The following is a 17,968-nucleotide window of genomic DNA, read 5'->3' as shown; positions in this document are numbered from 1 at the left end:
GTGGTATCTATACACAGTGGAATATTATACAGCCATTAGAAAGGACAAAATAATGTCATTTGCAGGGAAATGGATGGAGCTAGAAGAAATCATATTAAGTGAGGTAAACTAAGAGCAAAGAGACAAACGGCACATGGTCTCCTTGATAAGCGGATGTTAAATCCAAAACGTAAGGTGATACAACAAAATTGACAAGACTTAAGAAACAAAGAACTTCCACTCATCTGGTTGAATCACTACTAACTAACCCTATGCTGCTGATCACATATATAGCATATATGTGCAGACCAGCGGGATACTAGGAGGACGACACAGAACTAGAGGGAATCAGGGAAAAATGTACAACAGCAGGACCCATCAGCTTCACTGGACATTGATCAAAATGAACTAAGCAACTCAATGGCATCAATGGGAGGGAGGGAACAAGTGGGAAAGAGGGAACAGCTGATGCTATGCAAAACAAAAGAAATGTACATATCACCACTGTGGAAAAATAACTGTATTGCAAAGCTCATAGAACTCATAAATGTTATAGACCTCGATAGACAATTTGCCCCATGAAAATTAGAATGTGTTTGTAACTTTAACTAAGCATCTCTATCCCACAATACTGTGAAATTTGGGAAATTATGTAATCACTTAATCACAATAAAGAATTTGAAAAAAATAATCAGAGCATCTTATCAGATGGCTATTGGAAAAGGAGTCTGGACCAACCAACTCAGCCACTCTTATAGCTTCCATCTCCAGTTCTCTTAATCCTGGCCAAGATGGAGGCCTTGGGTACTTTCTTCAGGTCATAAGCCAGCCCAATGGCAGCCATGCAGTCAATGAAGAATGTGGTGAAGTTGAGGCTCCAGCGGTACTCACTGGCAGAGTAATCATAGGGAAAGGTGTGGTGGTAGTTATGGAAGCCTTCACCTGGAAGAGAAGCAAGGAGAGCAGATGCTGATTTGTCATCTTTGTCATCTTTGAGCATTTCTTACCTAGCAGGTCCTCTGTACCTTGGAGAATTTTGCTGTTATTGAGTGAATGACAAACCCAGTGTCTTCTACTCTAAAGTGAACAGATGCTCTCTGAGGCATCCTTAGCAGTGAACTGAGATAGTCTACAAAAATTCCCAGGACTGGGAGTAGTTTTGGGGAAAAACTTTTCTCTCAAAGGATCAAGAAAGAAGCAAGTTCTGAGAAAATACAGGAAATACCCTGTACAATGTCAGAGATTTGGTAGTACTGGCCTGAGATCTCACAGGCTGTGTGCATATGTGCATGTGTTTTGATAGGGAAGGGAGGGACCTAGGGAGAATAGTGACTGTGCTTCTTACAGTGGTGAGTAAGCAACACACCAACCCCACTGAGATCATGCTCTCTGTAAGGGCATGGGGAATAGGGGCATGGGAACAGCAGACAGAAGTCAGAGAAAAGGAGGTCCAGACAAGGACTAGAGATTCCTCATCCATTGCTGGTTCACAGTATGCTGGTTTTGCTTCTATTTTTCTGACCTTTGAGATTGGAATTGTTAGTATTATCCCCACCTTTGGTCCTCAGCTTCAGCCAGACCTGAGTTCCTCCTATTCCTGGAGTTCCTGCCATACAGCTGACCACTCTCTCTCTCTCTGGACCCAGATCCACCTGAGCTCATTCCACCTGAAGTCATACCTACCTCACTTCCTATCCCCAGACTCCCCTGCTACCTGGATAAGGACAAATGTCATGTGCTCCCTCTTGGGGGAAATATGGCTCCTCTAATAAACCTTGTAATAATCTTTCTCTTGTGCCTGCCAGCCTCTGCGTGGTCCCCTGGGATGGATGTGATGGGTCCTTTCAGGGATACAAGGTGTTTATATATCAGAACCCCCTTAAAACACTTAGAGATTCCCTTTATCCTGAGGTTCTAAAAACTCTTGGGATGAACGTTTTGTAAGAAGCATCTTAAAAGATGGTTTTGCTCCGTGCTGGTGGCTCATGTCAGTAATCCTAGGTACTCAAGGGGCAGAGACTCGAAGATCACGGCTCAAAGTTTGTGTTTATGAGACTCTTATCTCCATGAACAATCTAAAAGCCAGAACTAGAACTGTGTTTCAAAGTGGTAGAGCAGTGGCCTTCAGCAAAAGAGCTTAGAGAAAGTGCCCAAGCCATGAGTTCAAGCCCTATAACTGACCCAGCCACCCCCCCCAAAAAAAAGAAAAAAAGAAATATAGTTTTACTTGGCTCTGTGAAAAGTCCTCCAAGTTTGTGTCTATGCCATTGCTCTGAACTATGCTCTGCTGCTGCCCTTTGTAATTACCGTGGGCTCCAGGAGGAAAAAAAAAATCACTGATAATTATCCTATATGGAAGGAACACTACCCCTCAAACAGGCAGTGCCTTCTTATCATCTGAAAGAAAAGAGACTGCTTTGTTCCTGTTCTGCTCCAGCAGTAAAGTGAAAACAACTTCTTTGGAACTAAGACTGAAATATTGGTCAAGTAGGCCATAACCTCTGTATGAGACCGTTGTAACTTCTCATTTCCTTCCCCTTAACCTTTCCAATTTAACCTGAAGCCAATGTCTATATCCCTCAAAATGTCTGAAGATGTACTGACATGCTGTCTTCTCATGGCTGTCATGTAATACATCTCTTTATCTGCCCTTCACCTTGTGTCTTTATTTGGCATATCAGAACTGCTGGACTTTGGGCCTAGGGTCTAAAAACCCAGGTTCAATTTTATTTTGAAAGGACAATAAACATACTAGACTGAGGACAATTTCTGTAGTGAGTACATATTTGGAAAATCCCGAATTTGCTACCTCTTGGCAGTGAAATAAGGAGGCTGAGTCTAAGTAACTTCATGCAGCCATCCTGGTGCCTCTTGCTTGGGGGGAGGGAATTCTCCATCCAGTGCTGAAAAACCCTGAGGTGAGAGAGGCCATTCATTGAATGCAGATGTCTAGCTCAAGGTGAGCTAGGAGGGCTCTGTTTCAGAGAAATGCAGATGTCATAGCTTTAGGAAAGCTTTGCATATAGAGAATGCTCTGATTCTGCATGAATTAATTTACTAAATGGCTTTAATCTTCAGTCTCTGAATAGCCTCTGAGCATACCCCATGTGGAAGGTTATTCCCTAGATGGAAAAGTTCTGAGTTCTTCTGAGTATGTCTATTTAAGGTCTGGCATCTTGTCTTCATGATGGAGGAAGGTGACATCCCCCACTCAGGTAATAGGCATGCCTGGATCCCTGGAGTCAGGGATGGGCACTTGGCTGATAGGTTACTGAACCTGTGGGTCCTGTGCCTCAGATGGAAAATTTCCTGTGATTCTTCCCCTTGCCCTAACCCTATTTAGACTCCGACCTGCATAGGTGTCATTATGCCATGTTATGTGTCTCCATGTTCCTGTACTGTTGCTTGTCTCCTCTCTTTTCTCTGGTCATCATGGCGTCCCAGTTCAGCTTTCTATCAGAGCTGAATTGGTTTGTTGGCCCATTTCCTAACAGTGTTAAGTGTATTTATGGGCTGCAGGTTTTTGTTACAACTGGCTGTCTGCAGACTGTAAGCATTATGCCCACCTTTGGGCCTCTGCTCCACCCAGACCTGAGCTCCTCCCTGCCCTGGAGTTCTCACCTTACAGCTGGCCCCTCCCTCCAGCTGGCTCCACCCAGGCCCACCTGAACTTCCATCTACCTCACTTCCTAACCCGAGACCCTGCTGCTACCCATAGCAGAGGTGCCATGTGCTCTCTCTCCGAGAGAAATATGGCTCCTCTATTAAACCTTGTAATAATCTTTCTCCTGTGCCTGTCTGCCTCCGCATGGTCCCCTGCCATGGATGTGATGGATCCTTTCATTGATCCATTCACAGACTAACTTGTAAGAAAGATACCAAGATTTGATCATTCAAAATGTGGCTTCTCTGATAATTTACCTTATAACAGCAGGGTGCTTCTTTCAGAATCAATCTGAACAATAACAGCATTGAACTCTCTCAGGTTAGTGTTGGCATTCTCCCCACCTCAGGTCCTAAGTCACACCCACTACATTTCCCAGGGCAGCTTGTAGCCCCCAGCTCCACCAGACCTGAGCTCCTCCCTGCCCTAAATTCCAGGATACTGGCCACTTTTTCTCTCCACTCAGACCTACCTGCACATGCAGAGTACCTCCTGCCACTATCCCCAGAGTTATGAGCTACCACCTGCATGGGGCAGACCCATATTGCTCTCCATCTCATGGGCAAGTTGACCACACTAATAAACATCTTTATAATCCTTCACCTGTATGTGCTGCCTCTGAGTGGTCCCCTAGGAAAGCTGGGATGGATTCTTTCAGTTAGGGTAAAGAACAACTAATCATAGGTCTTTTGCTGGGCGCTGGTGGCCCATACCTGTAATCCTAGATACTCAAGAGGCTTAAATCTGAGGATTAAAGTTCAAAGCCTTCCTGGGCAGAAAAATAAGACGTATCTCCAATTAACCACCAGAAAAAAGGAGGTGGTGCTGTGGCTCAAGGTGGTAGAGCACTAGCCTTGAACAAAAAGAGCTCAGGGATAGCTCCCAGGCCCTGAATTCTAGCCCCATGACCTACAAAAAAAGAAAGATAAACAAATAAATAAGTAAATTAATAAATATATTTTGAGGATAAATATATCTCCATATACTCTAAGCATTGTGGTTTATGACTGTGACGTAACAAAAAGACCAAGTCTAAGTAAGTTACCTTGTTCACACAACCATCTTATTGCCTAACCAGGTGATGGGGTAGTCCACCCAGCTTCAGAGGCTTCCAGGTGAAGCAAGCCATCCTTTGAATTGCAGATGCCTAGCTCAGTAGGTAGAGCAAAGAGAACTCTCTGCTTTAGAGGATATGCAGAGATCATGTTGGTTAGCCCCAGGAAAGCTGCTCCTTGTGATTTGTTGGGGCCTTGTCTGCCCCCAAGGTTTTTGTCTTTACAAGCTTGGTGCAAGCCTTGTGCAGGGAAAGTGGGGGAAGGGGTAGCCATACTGGTTTTTGAGACAACAGTCTATCGTGTAGACTCTGGCTTTCTAATAAAGACTCTCAATTCCATCTCTCCAAGGTGGCTTCTCTGTATCCTACCAACTCCATTTACTGTACAACAATTGTAATCTCAGAACTGGAGAGAATTGTGAGTCTAGGATAGTCTACAATACATAAGGAGATGTTTAAAATACAGTAAGTAAATACATATATTTATATGTACATACATAACAACTACAAAAGTGCCCCCATATAGAGTGAGAATGATGTAAATAACAAGCTAGTGATGAAGTCCTGCCAAATAAGCCTTCAGCTAGGACATTGAAAGTATATCATTACTCTGTACATAGGTGGTCCATAGTATGAACTAAGAAGCAGGCTGGAAGTTGGGAAATAAGGCCAAGGCTAAGTGTACTGACAGAGGACTGCTAACTTTCACACTGGTGTTCACAGCCAAGCTCTGAGTGGACATTCATTAGTCCTATAGGTATCAAATTGAAAAGGAGGAGGATCATGGGTGGCAACCTGGACAGGAAGAGGCAGGTCAATGTAGGCTTAAAGGAACGTCAGTGTGGTCAGAGTGAAGAAAATGTGAGAGATCAGCAATTCAAGAAGAAAAAGAATTAGAATGGCAGGAAACAGAGCTGTAGTGGGCCTGTCAGGACCCCTGGAGGCAGGGGTGGGCACTTGACTGATAGGTTATTGAATCTGTCAGTCCAGTGCCTGGGGACTGGGAATTTCCTGTGGATCTGCCCCCTGGACCAGCTTAGCCACCAGGAGGCCATGCCACCTGTGTCTCTGTGATTGTCTCCAGTCTCCCGTCTCATCTCCAGTCATCATGGCATCCCAGTTCAGCTCTCCATTGGAGCTGAATTGGCTTGTTGGTATTGTTTTTATTATTTCTCTCCTCTTTAGCATGTTTCCTAGCTGTGTTATGTGCATTTGCGTGCTGCAAGCCTTTGTAAAACAGGCAGCCTGTAGCCTGTTAAGTGCATAATAAAGACTCCAATATTATATATTTTAAAATGTGGCTTCTGGGATGATTCACTGTACAACAGTAGGAGAGACAGGGTGGAATAAAATGCAGGAAAGAGCAGGCTCTTCAATAGAGAACAAGTGTTCTCTAAAATGTGGCCATTTTAAAAGGCCAGTCGTAAGGCAGTTGAAATTGGAGGGCTGTCATTATAATTATTTATCATGCTGGCCACATCTCAGTACAAATTATTCTGTTCAGAAAAATGTAATAACTAGCTGGGTGCTGGTGGCTCATGCCTGTAATCCTAGCTAGTCTGAAGCTGAGAGCTGAGGATTGTGGTTCAATGACAGCCCAGTCAGAAAAGTCCATGAGATTCTCACCTCCAATAAACTACTGAGATAAGGTTGAAAATGACACTGTGATTCAAGTGGTAGAACTCTAGCTCTAAGCAGAAGAACTCAGGGACAGTGCTTAGGCCCTAAAATTAAGCCCCAAGACCATCAAAAAAGAAAAGAAAAGAAATGTAAGAAGCGTGAAGCCTAGGTGGTTTATTTCAAGCATGAGTTAAAGTTAGAACATGCACAATGGTGGAAGGGGCTGAGAGACACATATGAAATCATAGCAAGGAGATTACACACACTTTCACAGTAGCATTCTTGAAGTGTATCAACCTAGCTTATATTACAGAATCAGTCGATATAAAATACTCATCTTATTGGCCTCTCTTTTGACCCGATTTTTCTAATTATGTATCACCTCCTCAAAACCAGACTGTAGCCCAGACCAGAGGGAACTGAAGAAAGGAAAGCTTGGAATGGTTCAATAGGCATGCCATTTGGAATGGATTTGGAAGCCTGCAACTAGTGGAAGTGTTATTTTCCCCTTTTTTGAATAGAACTTGCTGCATGACGTGTAAGTATATCCTCATTTAGGAACCACTAGTTTTGTGGTGAAAAATCTGGGGCACAAAATGTCCTAAAAACAAACTTCGCTGATACTGCCAGCTTTTAACCAAATACTGAACGTGGTCATGTTTGTAAACTGCTCACTTACCCAGAGTTGCCAGCGAGAGCAGGACATTTTCATGGGCCTCAGTGTTCTTGTCATAAGGGCGATATCCATAGAGGTGAGCAGCGCTGTTCAACAGCCAGGTCATATTGAGCAAAATAATGTATCGCAGGAAAGCAGCAACATACAAGCTGTGTTGAAAAGTTTCACCCCAACAATACCAGGGGACTAATGTAGGCAGGATGAAGCACATCAACAGGAAACAGGGCTTGTAGTACCTACATGAGAGACCACACAGTGTGAGTATGGACAGAGGATTTTCACACAAGCCTGGATTACTCAGTCTTTCAGGGCTGGGCCAAGCACTCCCTCCTAACTGTAAATACAGAGGTAAACAAACCAAAGGGAATGGGTGGAACACCTTTTGAGAAGACATAGTTGTCCTCTCGTTATATAGATGTGTGCTATATGGATGTGTTCAATAAATATTCTAAGGTCATCCCATTAGGAAGGCAAAGGACAAGGATAAGAATATAATATCCTGGGGCTGGGAAGGTGGCTCAGTGGTAGAGCGCTTGCCTTGCATGCCTGAGGCCCTGGGTTCGATTCCTCAGCACCACATAAGCAAAAACAAAAAAGCCGGAAGTGGCGCTGTGGCTCAAGTGGTAAAGTGCTAGCCTTGAGCTGAAGAGCTGAGGGACAGTGCCCAGGCCCAGAGTTCAGGCCCCATGACTAGACCCCCCCCCAAGAAAAAGAATATAATATCCTGATTCTAAATGCCTTGTTTCCTTTTGTGTGTGCGGATCCTAGGGATTGAACTCAGAGTGGGGACACTGTCCCTGAACTTTTGTGCCCAAAGCTAGTACTCTTCCACAGAAGACATAGCTCCACTTACAGCTTCTGGGTGGGCCAGTGGAGTTAAGAGTCTTAACAAAATTCCTGCCCAGGATGCCTTTGAACCAGTATCCTCTGATCTCAGCCTCCTGAGAAGCTAAGATTACAGACCTGAGACACTGGTACCCAGATTGTATCCTTTCTTTCCATGAGACCTCACATCATATTGATCAAACAGGCATGGTCCCCTCACAGCCACATCTGCCAAATTCTGGACACCTTTCTCTTGCTCAGCAGTGTCATTGGCAGAAAGCATGGTAAATGTCATGCCTTCATTTTCTCCTACCACCCCTTCATTCTTTGCTCTGCTTTTCCCTCAGGAAGTACACTCAGTGTCTGTGACCACAGCAGGTTTCTCCTTCAGGAGGCCCTGTTTCCTTCAGTCCCGTGTAGACAAAAGCCATTGACATTGCAAGAGAATCAGTTGCCAGTGTGCCTCAGTCACATCTTCTGTTTTGATGTCACTGACAGTCCACATCAAGTTCTTTCCTTATCCTGTCACTGCTTCCCTGGCTGAAATCCTCCCTACATCTGTCTTGTGTTTCCATTTCTCATTTCTCTGCCTGAATGGTACTTTAACATGTCCTGAGAGTAGCCTCTTTAAAGCATATCTGACTATGATACATGCTGCTGGAAAAACTTTTATGACTCTCTGTTGATTACAGAACTAATCCAAAGTTACATCAAGACTCTACCAGAGTTATATCTACCTTTCAGTCCCTTTCCTGTTGTACAATAAATATCAAGCAGAAATACTGTTTCAGGTACCTGCTTAATGTGTTAGCTCATGATTCTCTTTCTGTGACCGTTATATAGAGTGACCGTTATGAATATGGATGAGTAGAGATACTCATCCATATTCATAACGGTCACTCTATATAAGTTGGCTCAGTCATACTTTGTTCCTGTACCTTGACCTCATTTTCCTCACTGACCAATTTGTTTTCCTTTGTGCCTGTCCCAGTACATAAAATATTCTGTTTTGTGAAATAGTTATTTGAGTTCTTGCCCTGTCCTTCTACTCTACTGGGTAAAAAAAAAAAAATCAAAAGAAAGACATCAGTCACATTCACTTTTCTGTTTCTAAATATGCTATTTAAGTGACATTTGTGGTATTTAATTGGTTTCATTAAAATAGCTCAGAGAGAAAGGAACAGAAGAATAAAACATGGCTCTGGGCTTTTAGACCATAAAAATGGTCAAAATGACAATTTTGAATACAGAAACTTAGATAATTATTCAAGTATTATATTACATGTCCTAAGAGAGAGGAATACCCCCAAATTCCACATTTCCAAGGCATACCCCAGTTCTGTCTTCCCTTCCTCACCTCCTCTGGAACATCACCAGTTGCTCAGCTTTGAGGTCAGACAGGTCAAGCAAATCACTCTTCTCTTGGACAGCTGGGTGTTTACGCACAAGCACCCAACCCACATGAGAGAAGAAGAAGCCACGACGAGAATTGTGAGGATCAGCATGAGTCTTTGTGAACTTGTGGTGCACACGGTGATCTTGGGCCCATTCATACACATCATTCTGGATGGGAGAAAAGGGAAAACTAGGCCTAAGGAGAGATGCCCTCTAGGAAGGATTGGAGTGCCCAGATGTCTGCAAGGGTCCAGAGCTTTCAGCTCAGCATCACAGTTCCCAGGACCTTAGCACCAAAGAAGGCATATAGGCCTGCCTTCTCAGTAGTTGCTCCTGACATGAGTGTGGAAAAATCAACTTCCAGTTCCCAAACACTGGAATAGCACTGATAATTCCTGAAGTTTATTTGGTAGCACACAAGGAATTTCATTAGCCAAGAACTGCAATTCTGTATCAGGCTAAGATGAAGAGAAGAGTACTCTTGGGTGTGAAGTCCCTGAGTAGAGAGTACAAGCCAGATGGCATGGACCCTAAGGTAATGAATGCTCTTTGGATAAAGCTTTGAGATGCTTCTTTCTGATGCTTTCCCACATGATACATACCCAACACAATAACTATATAGTCATGACCATGAGCACATTTTGAAAGGCCCTCTTTGTTAGAGACCCTATCCATCCTTCCAGAATTTGTCAATCTGTCTCTTCCTTCCCTTTGCCTCATGAGGACATTGAGAGCGTCAAGCAGAAGTTGAGCAGGCAAGGATGATTAGGCATATGTTATAAGCCCTTCAAATCTTGCCAGGACAGTGGAGACTGATTTGGGTTCATTTCTTTCTCCTCTCTAAATTATGCTTCATATGACAACTATAGCTAGGAGAGTTCCCCTTCTCTAATTACCTAATCTTTCTGTTAAAAGCGTGTTGCCTAAACCAATCTCAGTACTTGATTTAGCCAGCATGGCATCTCTAGTTAACACTATAAGGCTAGCCTGCATGACCTCTCAGTAACTTAGTTTCCTCATCTGTAAAGTAGGCATAACAGTGCCATCTACCTCCTAAGACTTCTGTAGTGACTTAATGAGTTAATCTGTATCATTAATCTGTTAATCTGTACTTTACCATAATGCTGGGCAAATAGTCATTGCTTCACAAGTATTCACTCATGTGTGTGTGTGTGTGTGTGTGTATGTGCGTGTGTGCTTGCGTAAGTGCATACATGCACTGGTCATGGAGCATGAACTTTTTTCCTGGGGGCGCTGTCCTTTAGCTTTTTTTTTTGCTCAAGGCTGTTTTGCTCTACTACAAGGAACACAGTTCCACTTCTGGGGTTTTGGTAGATAATTGGAGATAAGAGTCTCACAGGATTACCTGCCCAAGCTGGCTTCAAACTGATCCTTAGATGTCCGCTTATTGATTAACTAGGATTACAAGTGTAAGCCACCAGTGTCTGTCTGTGTTCACCCTAGTTATCACCAATTGCTACATCACCTTTAATCCCATTATCTTGAGTCCTAAAATAGTCAACTTTATATTTAGTGTCCACCAATTGCCCCAGAAACCTAGGTCAGGGCCTGGCTCTTATACTATGGTCCTCTATTCTGAAGAACCACAATGGCCATGCAGTTTCATAAAACATAGACCTTGGATAAAAATGACCGTATACCTGGTGAGACTTTCCTTCCTCAGTGACTCCAGTTGAAGTCACTGATGAGACTGGAAAAATCCAGGTCTGACCAGCTGGGACTCCTCTCCAGGTGACAGTCCCCTTCACTCCATCCTGGATCATTGATAGGATGGAGACACAGAGCAGAGCCCTGCCAGCTGCTCACCTGGAATGCCATGGAGTTGGCAATGATGAGGAAGAGCCTCAGAGGCAGCCGTGCTTTGTAGGTCCGGTGGCTCCACAGACGATGAGCCCCTGCTGTGATGCCCAGGCCACTGACTACATAGCACAGAAAAGCTGCCAGGATAGAACAGTAAAGAGTCACCACCTGATGGGAATACAGCCAGGGGAGGCATGTCAAAGCACTCCTGTGATGCCAGAGCCAGCTTCTTTAGACTTTAAGAGATCTGCTTTACCTTGAACCCTAGGAATGCCTTGGTCTTTGATTTTTAAGCTTTCGCTGCTTGAAAATCTGTGCTTATCACTTACCTTCTCCTTCCAAGAGTGGAGATAAGGAGTTCCAAGAGTTAAGAAAGCATAAGGACATGCAAAAGGAATAGGGCTCTCACTAACGTGTAATTATCAAACCATAGGCATATGGGTCTATCTCATTTGGCTTTCTGCTGATCTTTCTGAAGTGATCAGAGCAGAATATCATTTCTAAAGGTATACTAAATATAGTAGTCAAAGCTTTGTATTTCCTTTTGCCAGCCGGTACAACAGCATTTCAGTATTATAGCAGGCAATATGGCTCCACGAGGGGTCCTCCACACATAATGCATAATGGCTCAAGCTTTATCAAAATTATTAACATGCTTATATTTACTATACAGCTTGAACAGGGTAAATACTATGAATACTGCATGTCACAGTTGAGGAAACAGATGAAGTGAGAGCTATGTTATTTAGGGTCACAGGACTAGTAAAAATGAAGCCATATTTCAAACTAGGTTATTGGTCTTTGACAATGGGGAATCCAAGAATGGAACTCTGAAAGACTTTAGGGATGCCTTCTCTACCATGCTGATGGCTTGCAGGCGCAGGAGGTGCCACAGGTGATCTCTGGTGGGTACCAAGGAGTTCCTTGGTATACACATCATTCCCTTTGTTCAGTGGCACCGGGAGGATGAGATGAGGTCTTGGTTAAAATTTTATAACTTATGCTGGGATAACAAATTGAAACAATAGATTATCTGTGGTTATAGAACTTCATGGAAGGCATCATACACTTTATAAGTTGTCCTCTCTACTAAAACAAGAAGAGATGCTTAAACAGCTTTCTCTCCTCTCCTGCTATCTCCTTAATCTTATCCTGTCTTTCATGATGCCCAAGAGTGCCACACAATTATTATTATCCTAACAAAAATTCTGTCCACAATTCTTTAGGTCTGGGATTGAGACCCCAGGTGATATGTGGCCAGGCCATATGGTGATTTAGATCATATTCCCAAATACAATACTACACAGTTAAGTAGGAAAAGTATGGTGAAGTCAGGCCTCTATAATCATCAAGAAGGAAGAACCCGAATACAGGAAAAGTAGAAACTCTCAGCCCAGAACCAAGAAATCATGTACATTTGTTTCATGCTGCAGACATAATGGTTCTGAAAGAACAGGTAATGCTCATTAGCAGCAGAATTGAAATCAGAACCCAGGCACTAGGTGCCTGCTTTATTATTCATTCATCATGTACCCAATCTCTGTCACCAAGGAAAGACCATCAGTGTCCACACTGATGGTTAAGCAACAACTTGTAGATTTTCCCTGAGAAGTGGCTAGAGAGGTTTTCTTTTCAGACCATCAATGATGTCAGAAATATTTTTGAGCCCTTCCTCAAGGTCTCTTCTGAGCAGCTCCAAAAATAAAGGGACAAAACATCTCAAAATCTGAAATGTTTCTGTTTCCTTTGGGAAAAAACAAGAAAAGCACCAAAATCTATAGGAGGGAGGAGAGAATGCCCAAGCTAAAACCTCTATCTTTCTTTCTTTTTTAATCATAGAGGAAATTTGAAATCCACATTTTACCATAGAAACTCTTTGTCAACCTAGTCAGTCAAAGAGCCCTGATCAAGAGTTGAACAAGTCAGCATTTTAGCTCTGTGTACCAATTTCTGTCCAATGTCACAGCAGATCCACAAAAGCAAGACACTAAAATGATAGATATCATAGCCTTAATGCTAGTGTGGCATTATGATCCCTGTACATTTTCCAGGGTGGCTAATCACAGACTGGTCAAACTAGGAACTGAATGAGGCCTAAGGGAGTATTCTGGCTGCAAGGGGCTTGCAGCTGAGGGAACTGTTTGTGAAGAATCTGTAGAGGGGAAGGATCTCCCAGTGTTAAGGGAAACAAGACTAACTCCACTTTTAATATATCAGGAGTTCCTCGCCCCCCCAACACACACCCCCACCCCCGCCCCTGAGAATCAAAATACTGGTTTCTCACAAGGGTCAGGAAATATGGTGTTTATTGAGACCCCAGGAAATGTGGGAAGCCTTGCTGATTGTTGTGATAAGATCTGCAGCCCTGTTTGGTTAGCAATAGTAAAACAGCCCAACCACCTTTGCCCTTCCAGGAAGGAGCAGCCTTATCCCTGCCCCTTATCTGCCTGCTTTGTGTGGGGACCCCAATTCATGCCCCAATTCCAACCAGGATGATAGGTTAGTTCAAACAGATACTATAAGACAGACTGTAACTCCATTGGCCACTGACATAAATATGCGATCTTAATGTGTGTATTACAATCTCGGTAGCCAGGCTTGACCGTATGGATTTAGCCATTAAAAACCCTAGCTTGTAGGCCATTCAGGGTCACAGTTTCAATTCCCGAGTTTGTGCTGGGTCCCTAGCTGGTCACCTATCCACTTCCCCAATAAAGTCATCTTTTTACCTGAGGCTGTCTCTGAGTGGTGGACTCTTTTCCCCATAACAAATCTTCTGAGAAGAAGGGATGGACAAGAAAACCCATTCTTCCTCTGGATCCATTATGCTACAGCTCATAGTACATAGTAGAGCTCATAGCACACCAGGAAAAGAACATAAGTGTCCTTCTACAACGCTTGAACAATACACACACTAATTTTTCCTGGACTATATTTAAAGTTTGCTTCAGTGGCCATGATGAAATCATGTAACCAAAGAAACATCTTCTAAATGTGTGCTGTTATCTTCTACCTGGTACTCAGCAAAACTATTTTCATGAGGTTCGGAGATCTTAGTTAAAACTCTCCTGGGAACTGGAAGGATTTCCCAAGACAAAACTAGGAATCAGATCCCACAACCTAGAATACCTAAAAGACTCAGGTGGTGGTGGCACCACCTTGCTGACCAGTACTATGTTACTACCATCCAAGACAGCTACCTACTAATCCCCTCACACTGGACTGTTCCTCCTCCTGTCTTCTGGAGAGAAGACACTAGGCTCCACTCCCAGACTAGTCAGCCTCCCTGGAAACAAAGACAAATGGCTGGAAACCCAGATTGAGAGGGATGATGTCCTCTGTGGATCCCAATTGCATCAGGCTCTATTCCAGCTCAGCCAGCCTCCCAGGAACAAGAGAAATCACTGGGAAACCAGAGAGGAAACATTGCCCTTTGTGGGACCACACCTCATTAAAGAGCAGGGAAAAAAACCTGAGCACTGCTAAGGATGGAAGCTGCTTACCCCAGAGCCAGGTGTAGGCCTTGCAGCCAGGAACCAGGGTGATCCCATACAGGGCTCCCAGGTGCAGCAGAGCCATGGGGATGATGGTTCTCCACACATACTCATGCTTCGGTGGGGGGCCCAGCTCATCCTGGTAGGTGGGGTCATAGATGTCCTCTTTCATTTCGGGGCGGATGTCTTCTACAAAGTAGAGGGCCATCAGCTTCTCTCTTTCATTCTTCAGGTCCATAGAAAGAGGTGCTAAGATAGTGGTTGTTGAGGAATCAGAGATCTACAAGGAGAGAGCATAGTGGTGAAGAGAGAGCAGATGCCTGGTAGGTGACTGGGAGTGTCACTGGAAAGAGGTGAGGTTAAGTGAAGCTCCCCTTTAAATATAGGAACTCTTCACATAGGGTTCTTGACTTCAATCACAGAATAAGAATTTCTGAACAAGGCACAATGGTAAGAAAACTTGGCAGAGCTTTATTAAGGAAACAAGCAGGGAAACACAAAAAAGCAGAAAACCAGAAGGGCAGGGACACACTCTAGCAGAGTGTGGGTGCTCTCATAGGGACACAAAGGTACAGACACACACAAGGAGACACCCAGAGAGACACACAGTTTCTTGATCTGTTGGGTACTTATAGGGTAAAGATGGGGGTCTGGCTTTAAGTTATGCAAAGCCAGGTGCTTTGTCTTTGCTTTAACTACACCTGCTGTTATTCTCTAAGTTTCCAGATGAGAATGCATCCTGCCAAAAAACAGATCCTTATCCATGAAAGGAGGAAACATCCTGCTATCTGAATTTTGGGGCATCCTATCAGTCAGTTGTGAATTCTTGGGTGAGAAATGCATCCCTTAGGAAAGAATGCATTCAGTTGCCTCTCTTTGAAGCAAAGATAGCATATCTAAGTTTCTAGATACCCTATTTCTGAGTTGTCTACACCAGGCCTTGAAAGATTGAAATTGGGGCTATGTCTATTTTATAATATGCTAACTGCTAATTCTGCTTCTGTAAACCTGTTTACGCTAACACTGACCCTTCCCCTCCCAGAAATAAGTAAAAAGTTACGAAGTCCAGATGCAGGCCCAGGGACAAGGTCTGCAAACATAGATAAAGAACAAAAGAATATGTTCTTCTAAATTCCTGTTTAGAAACTCTCAGCAAGGGGCTCAAAATAAAGACCATCTGGCAAGCCCACAAGTGTAACAAAACTTCCTGTACAGAGCTGAGCCAATCCTGGGGTCTTATGCTAATCCTGTGGTTTTTGTCTTTAAAAGTACCTGTAACCGCTGCTCCGGGCTTCCAGTCTGCTTTGGACAGGGAGCCCGTTTGTGCAAACGCCTAATAAAATCCTCTTGCTTGTTGCATCTGCTAGTTTGGAGTCTTGGTTCTTGGGGTGCCCTCCCGTTGAAGAAAGCATCCCAGTGAGTCTGGGGTCTTTCAGCCTCAGTTTCCATAAGTTATCCTGCTTCATTTCCCCCAAAATGACTTTTGTTCCCTTAATCTTAAGGGAAATACATGAAGGAATACTTTCTATATTTGCTGTTAGCTACCCATACCTCATTTTCCCTCATCTATCCAGCTTCATTAGCACTCCGTTCTGTGCAGCAGCTGTGGTTAGGTTACAATAGAGGCACAGATCTTGTTACGAGACAAGATTAAAAGAGGAAGTCTCTCAAAATTGTACAGGTAGATGGTGGTAAAACAACAGGGTGAAGGGGTAGAACTCAAGTGACTCACTGCATTTTCTTTAAACTTTGTGAAAGAAAAGTTGGTGAATCAATTGCTCAAATTATAATTCACATTTTCACCAACAGATAGAAGCACATCCAGTATGCTGAAGCCCTTAACTGTCTTTCTTGCCCACAAGTCACCCTGAATCAAGAAACTTAGAATCTAGGGATCCCTGTGAAGAGCTAAAGTAATTCCATTTTGAGATTAACCCCACCATCTTGGGATAGGCTGCCCTCAGAGTAAACCCAAGAGAGAGAAAAAAACAAGTGTCAGTTGCCATCAACCCTGCCCACCCTTAAGAAACAAACAATTGCCCAAGTGTTCCAGGAATGGAACATAACGGTTTTGCCACCCATCGAGCCATCAAACGTGCACCAATAATTCAGAAAAAGGGCAGTGCGGTTAGGGTGGACTCAAACCAATCATGTAACTGCTTGTGTGGAAATTCCTTAAACTTGTTTGTTCAATACTATAAAAACTGTGCTGATGTTGTGCTCCGGGCCTCTTAGTGTCACCAGTTACTGAGTGCGCTGAGGACCAAGCTCGAGCTTGCAAAGAAATTACTCTTTTGCTGTTTGCCTTGATCGTGGTCTCTGGTGGTCTTTCGAGGGTCCCGAGTCCATGCAACATTTCTGGGGGCTCGTCCAGGATCCCCCTCATAAGACCCTCCAGACGCCCCACCACAGAGTCACAAAAATCCCAGCTTGTAAGTCAAAGCTTTGCCATTCTCTATATTTAGTTGCCTGCAGGTTCTGTGCCTGTAATTCTGGTTTCCCACCGGGTCTGTGTCCTAGTTGGCAAGGAGTCTTGGTGGATGAAAGACCCCAGACTCACTGGGATACTTTCTTCAACGGGAGGGCACCCCAAGAACCAAGACTCCAAGCCAGCAGCTGCAATAAGCAAGAGAAGTTTGTTTGGCGTTTGCGCAAACAGGCTCTCTGTCCGAGGCAGACAGGAAGCCCCGTCCAGCGGTTACAGGCACTTTTAAAGACAAAGACCACAGGATTAGCATATAACACCAGGTGTCCCTGGGATTGGCAATTATTTTTTTTTACTACCCGGGGAAGTTTATAACACTCTTTGCAATAAGACAATTAGTGCAGACGGAGGTAGTCACTCTGGGAGATAAGGGTTAGGAAAGTTACAGTGTTACAGGTTTGTGATTGATTAACAATTTGGCCTAGCCTGCAGAGCCCACCAGATGGCCCTTATCTTGAGCCCCCTAAACCGGGAATTTCTGCACAGGAATGCGGAGGAACATACTCTTTGTTCCTTATCTTGGGTCCAATTTGGCCATTTGGGGAATTTATTTGTTAGCTCTTTATTTAGGACTACAGAGCTTGTCCCAGGGCCGACACCTAGGCTCCGAAGCTTTTTATTTATCTCCAGAGAGGGGAAGGGTCAGAGCTAGTGCAAGCAAGTTTATAGAGGCAAAACCAGCAGTTAGCATATGTAAAATGTAACTCTAATTTTTAATCTTTCAGTGGACACGCTATAAGACTGCCAACCGGGTCTGTGAGGAGATATCCCCAGACCCCTCTGGGTAATTGATGTTTAGTGCACACATTTTTTGGGAAATTTTCTGACTGTATTGGGAAATTTTCCATCTTTTGGGAAACCCTCCATCTGTAGTCTGGCACTTTCTGGTTGGCAATATACAACGCTGCAACGTGACTTTGTAAGTTGTGTCTTTGTGTTGAGTGTTCTGTTTGTC

The 17,968-nt window shown here is 43.8% G+C and overlaps 1 protein-coding gene across 1 annotated transcript; it reads right to left on the bottom strand.

Moving 5' to 3' along the window:
• Positions 1-721: 721 nt before the first annotated feature.
• On the bottom strand, positions 722-16,914 carry LOC105986584 (acyl-CoA desaturase 1-like). Its single transcript, XM_013017581.1, has 6 exons — positions 16,819-16,914; positions 14,538-14,808; positions 11,041-11,171; positions 9,176-9,381; positions 6,997-7,229; positions 722-921 (listed from the first exon to the last, which is right to left on the bottom strand). Exons 1-6 carry the CDS (start codon positions 16,912-16,914, stop codon positions 722-724), a joined length of 1,137 nt encoding a protein of 378 aa, XP_012873035.1.
• Positions 16,915-17,968: the final 1,054 nt, after the last annotated feature.

Source organism: Dipodomys ordii, unplaced genomic scaffold (assembly GCF_000151885.1).
Source record: "Dipodomys ordii isolate 6190 unplaced genomic scaffold, Dord_2.0 Scaffold36, whole genome shotgun sequence".
Lineage (NCBI taxonomy): Eukaryota > Metazoa > Chordata > Mammalia > Rodentia > Heteromyidae > Dipodomys > Dipodomys ordii.
This window is presented reverse-complemented; position numbering and strand designations above follow the sequence as displayed.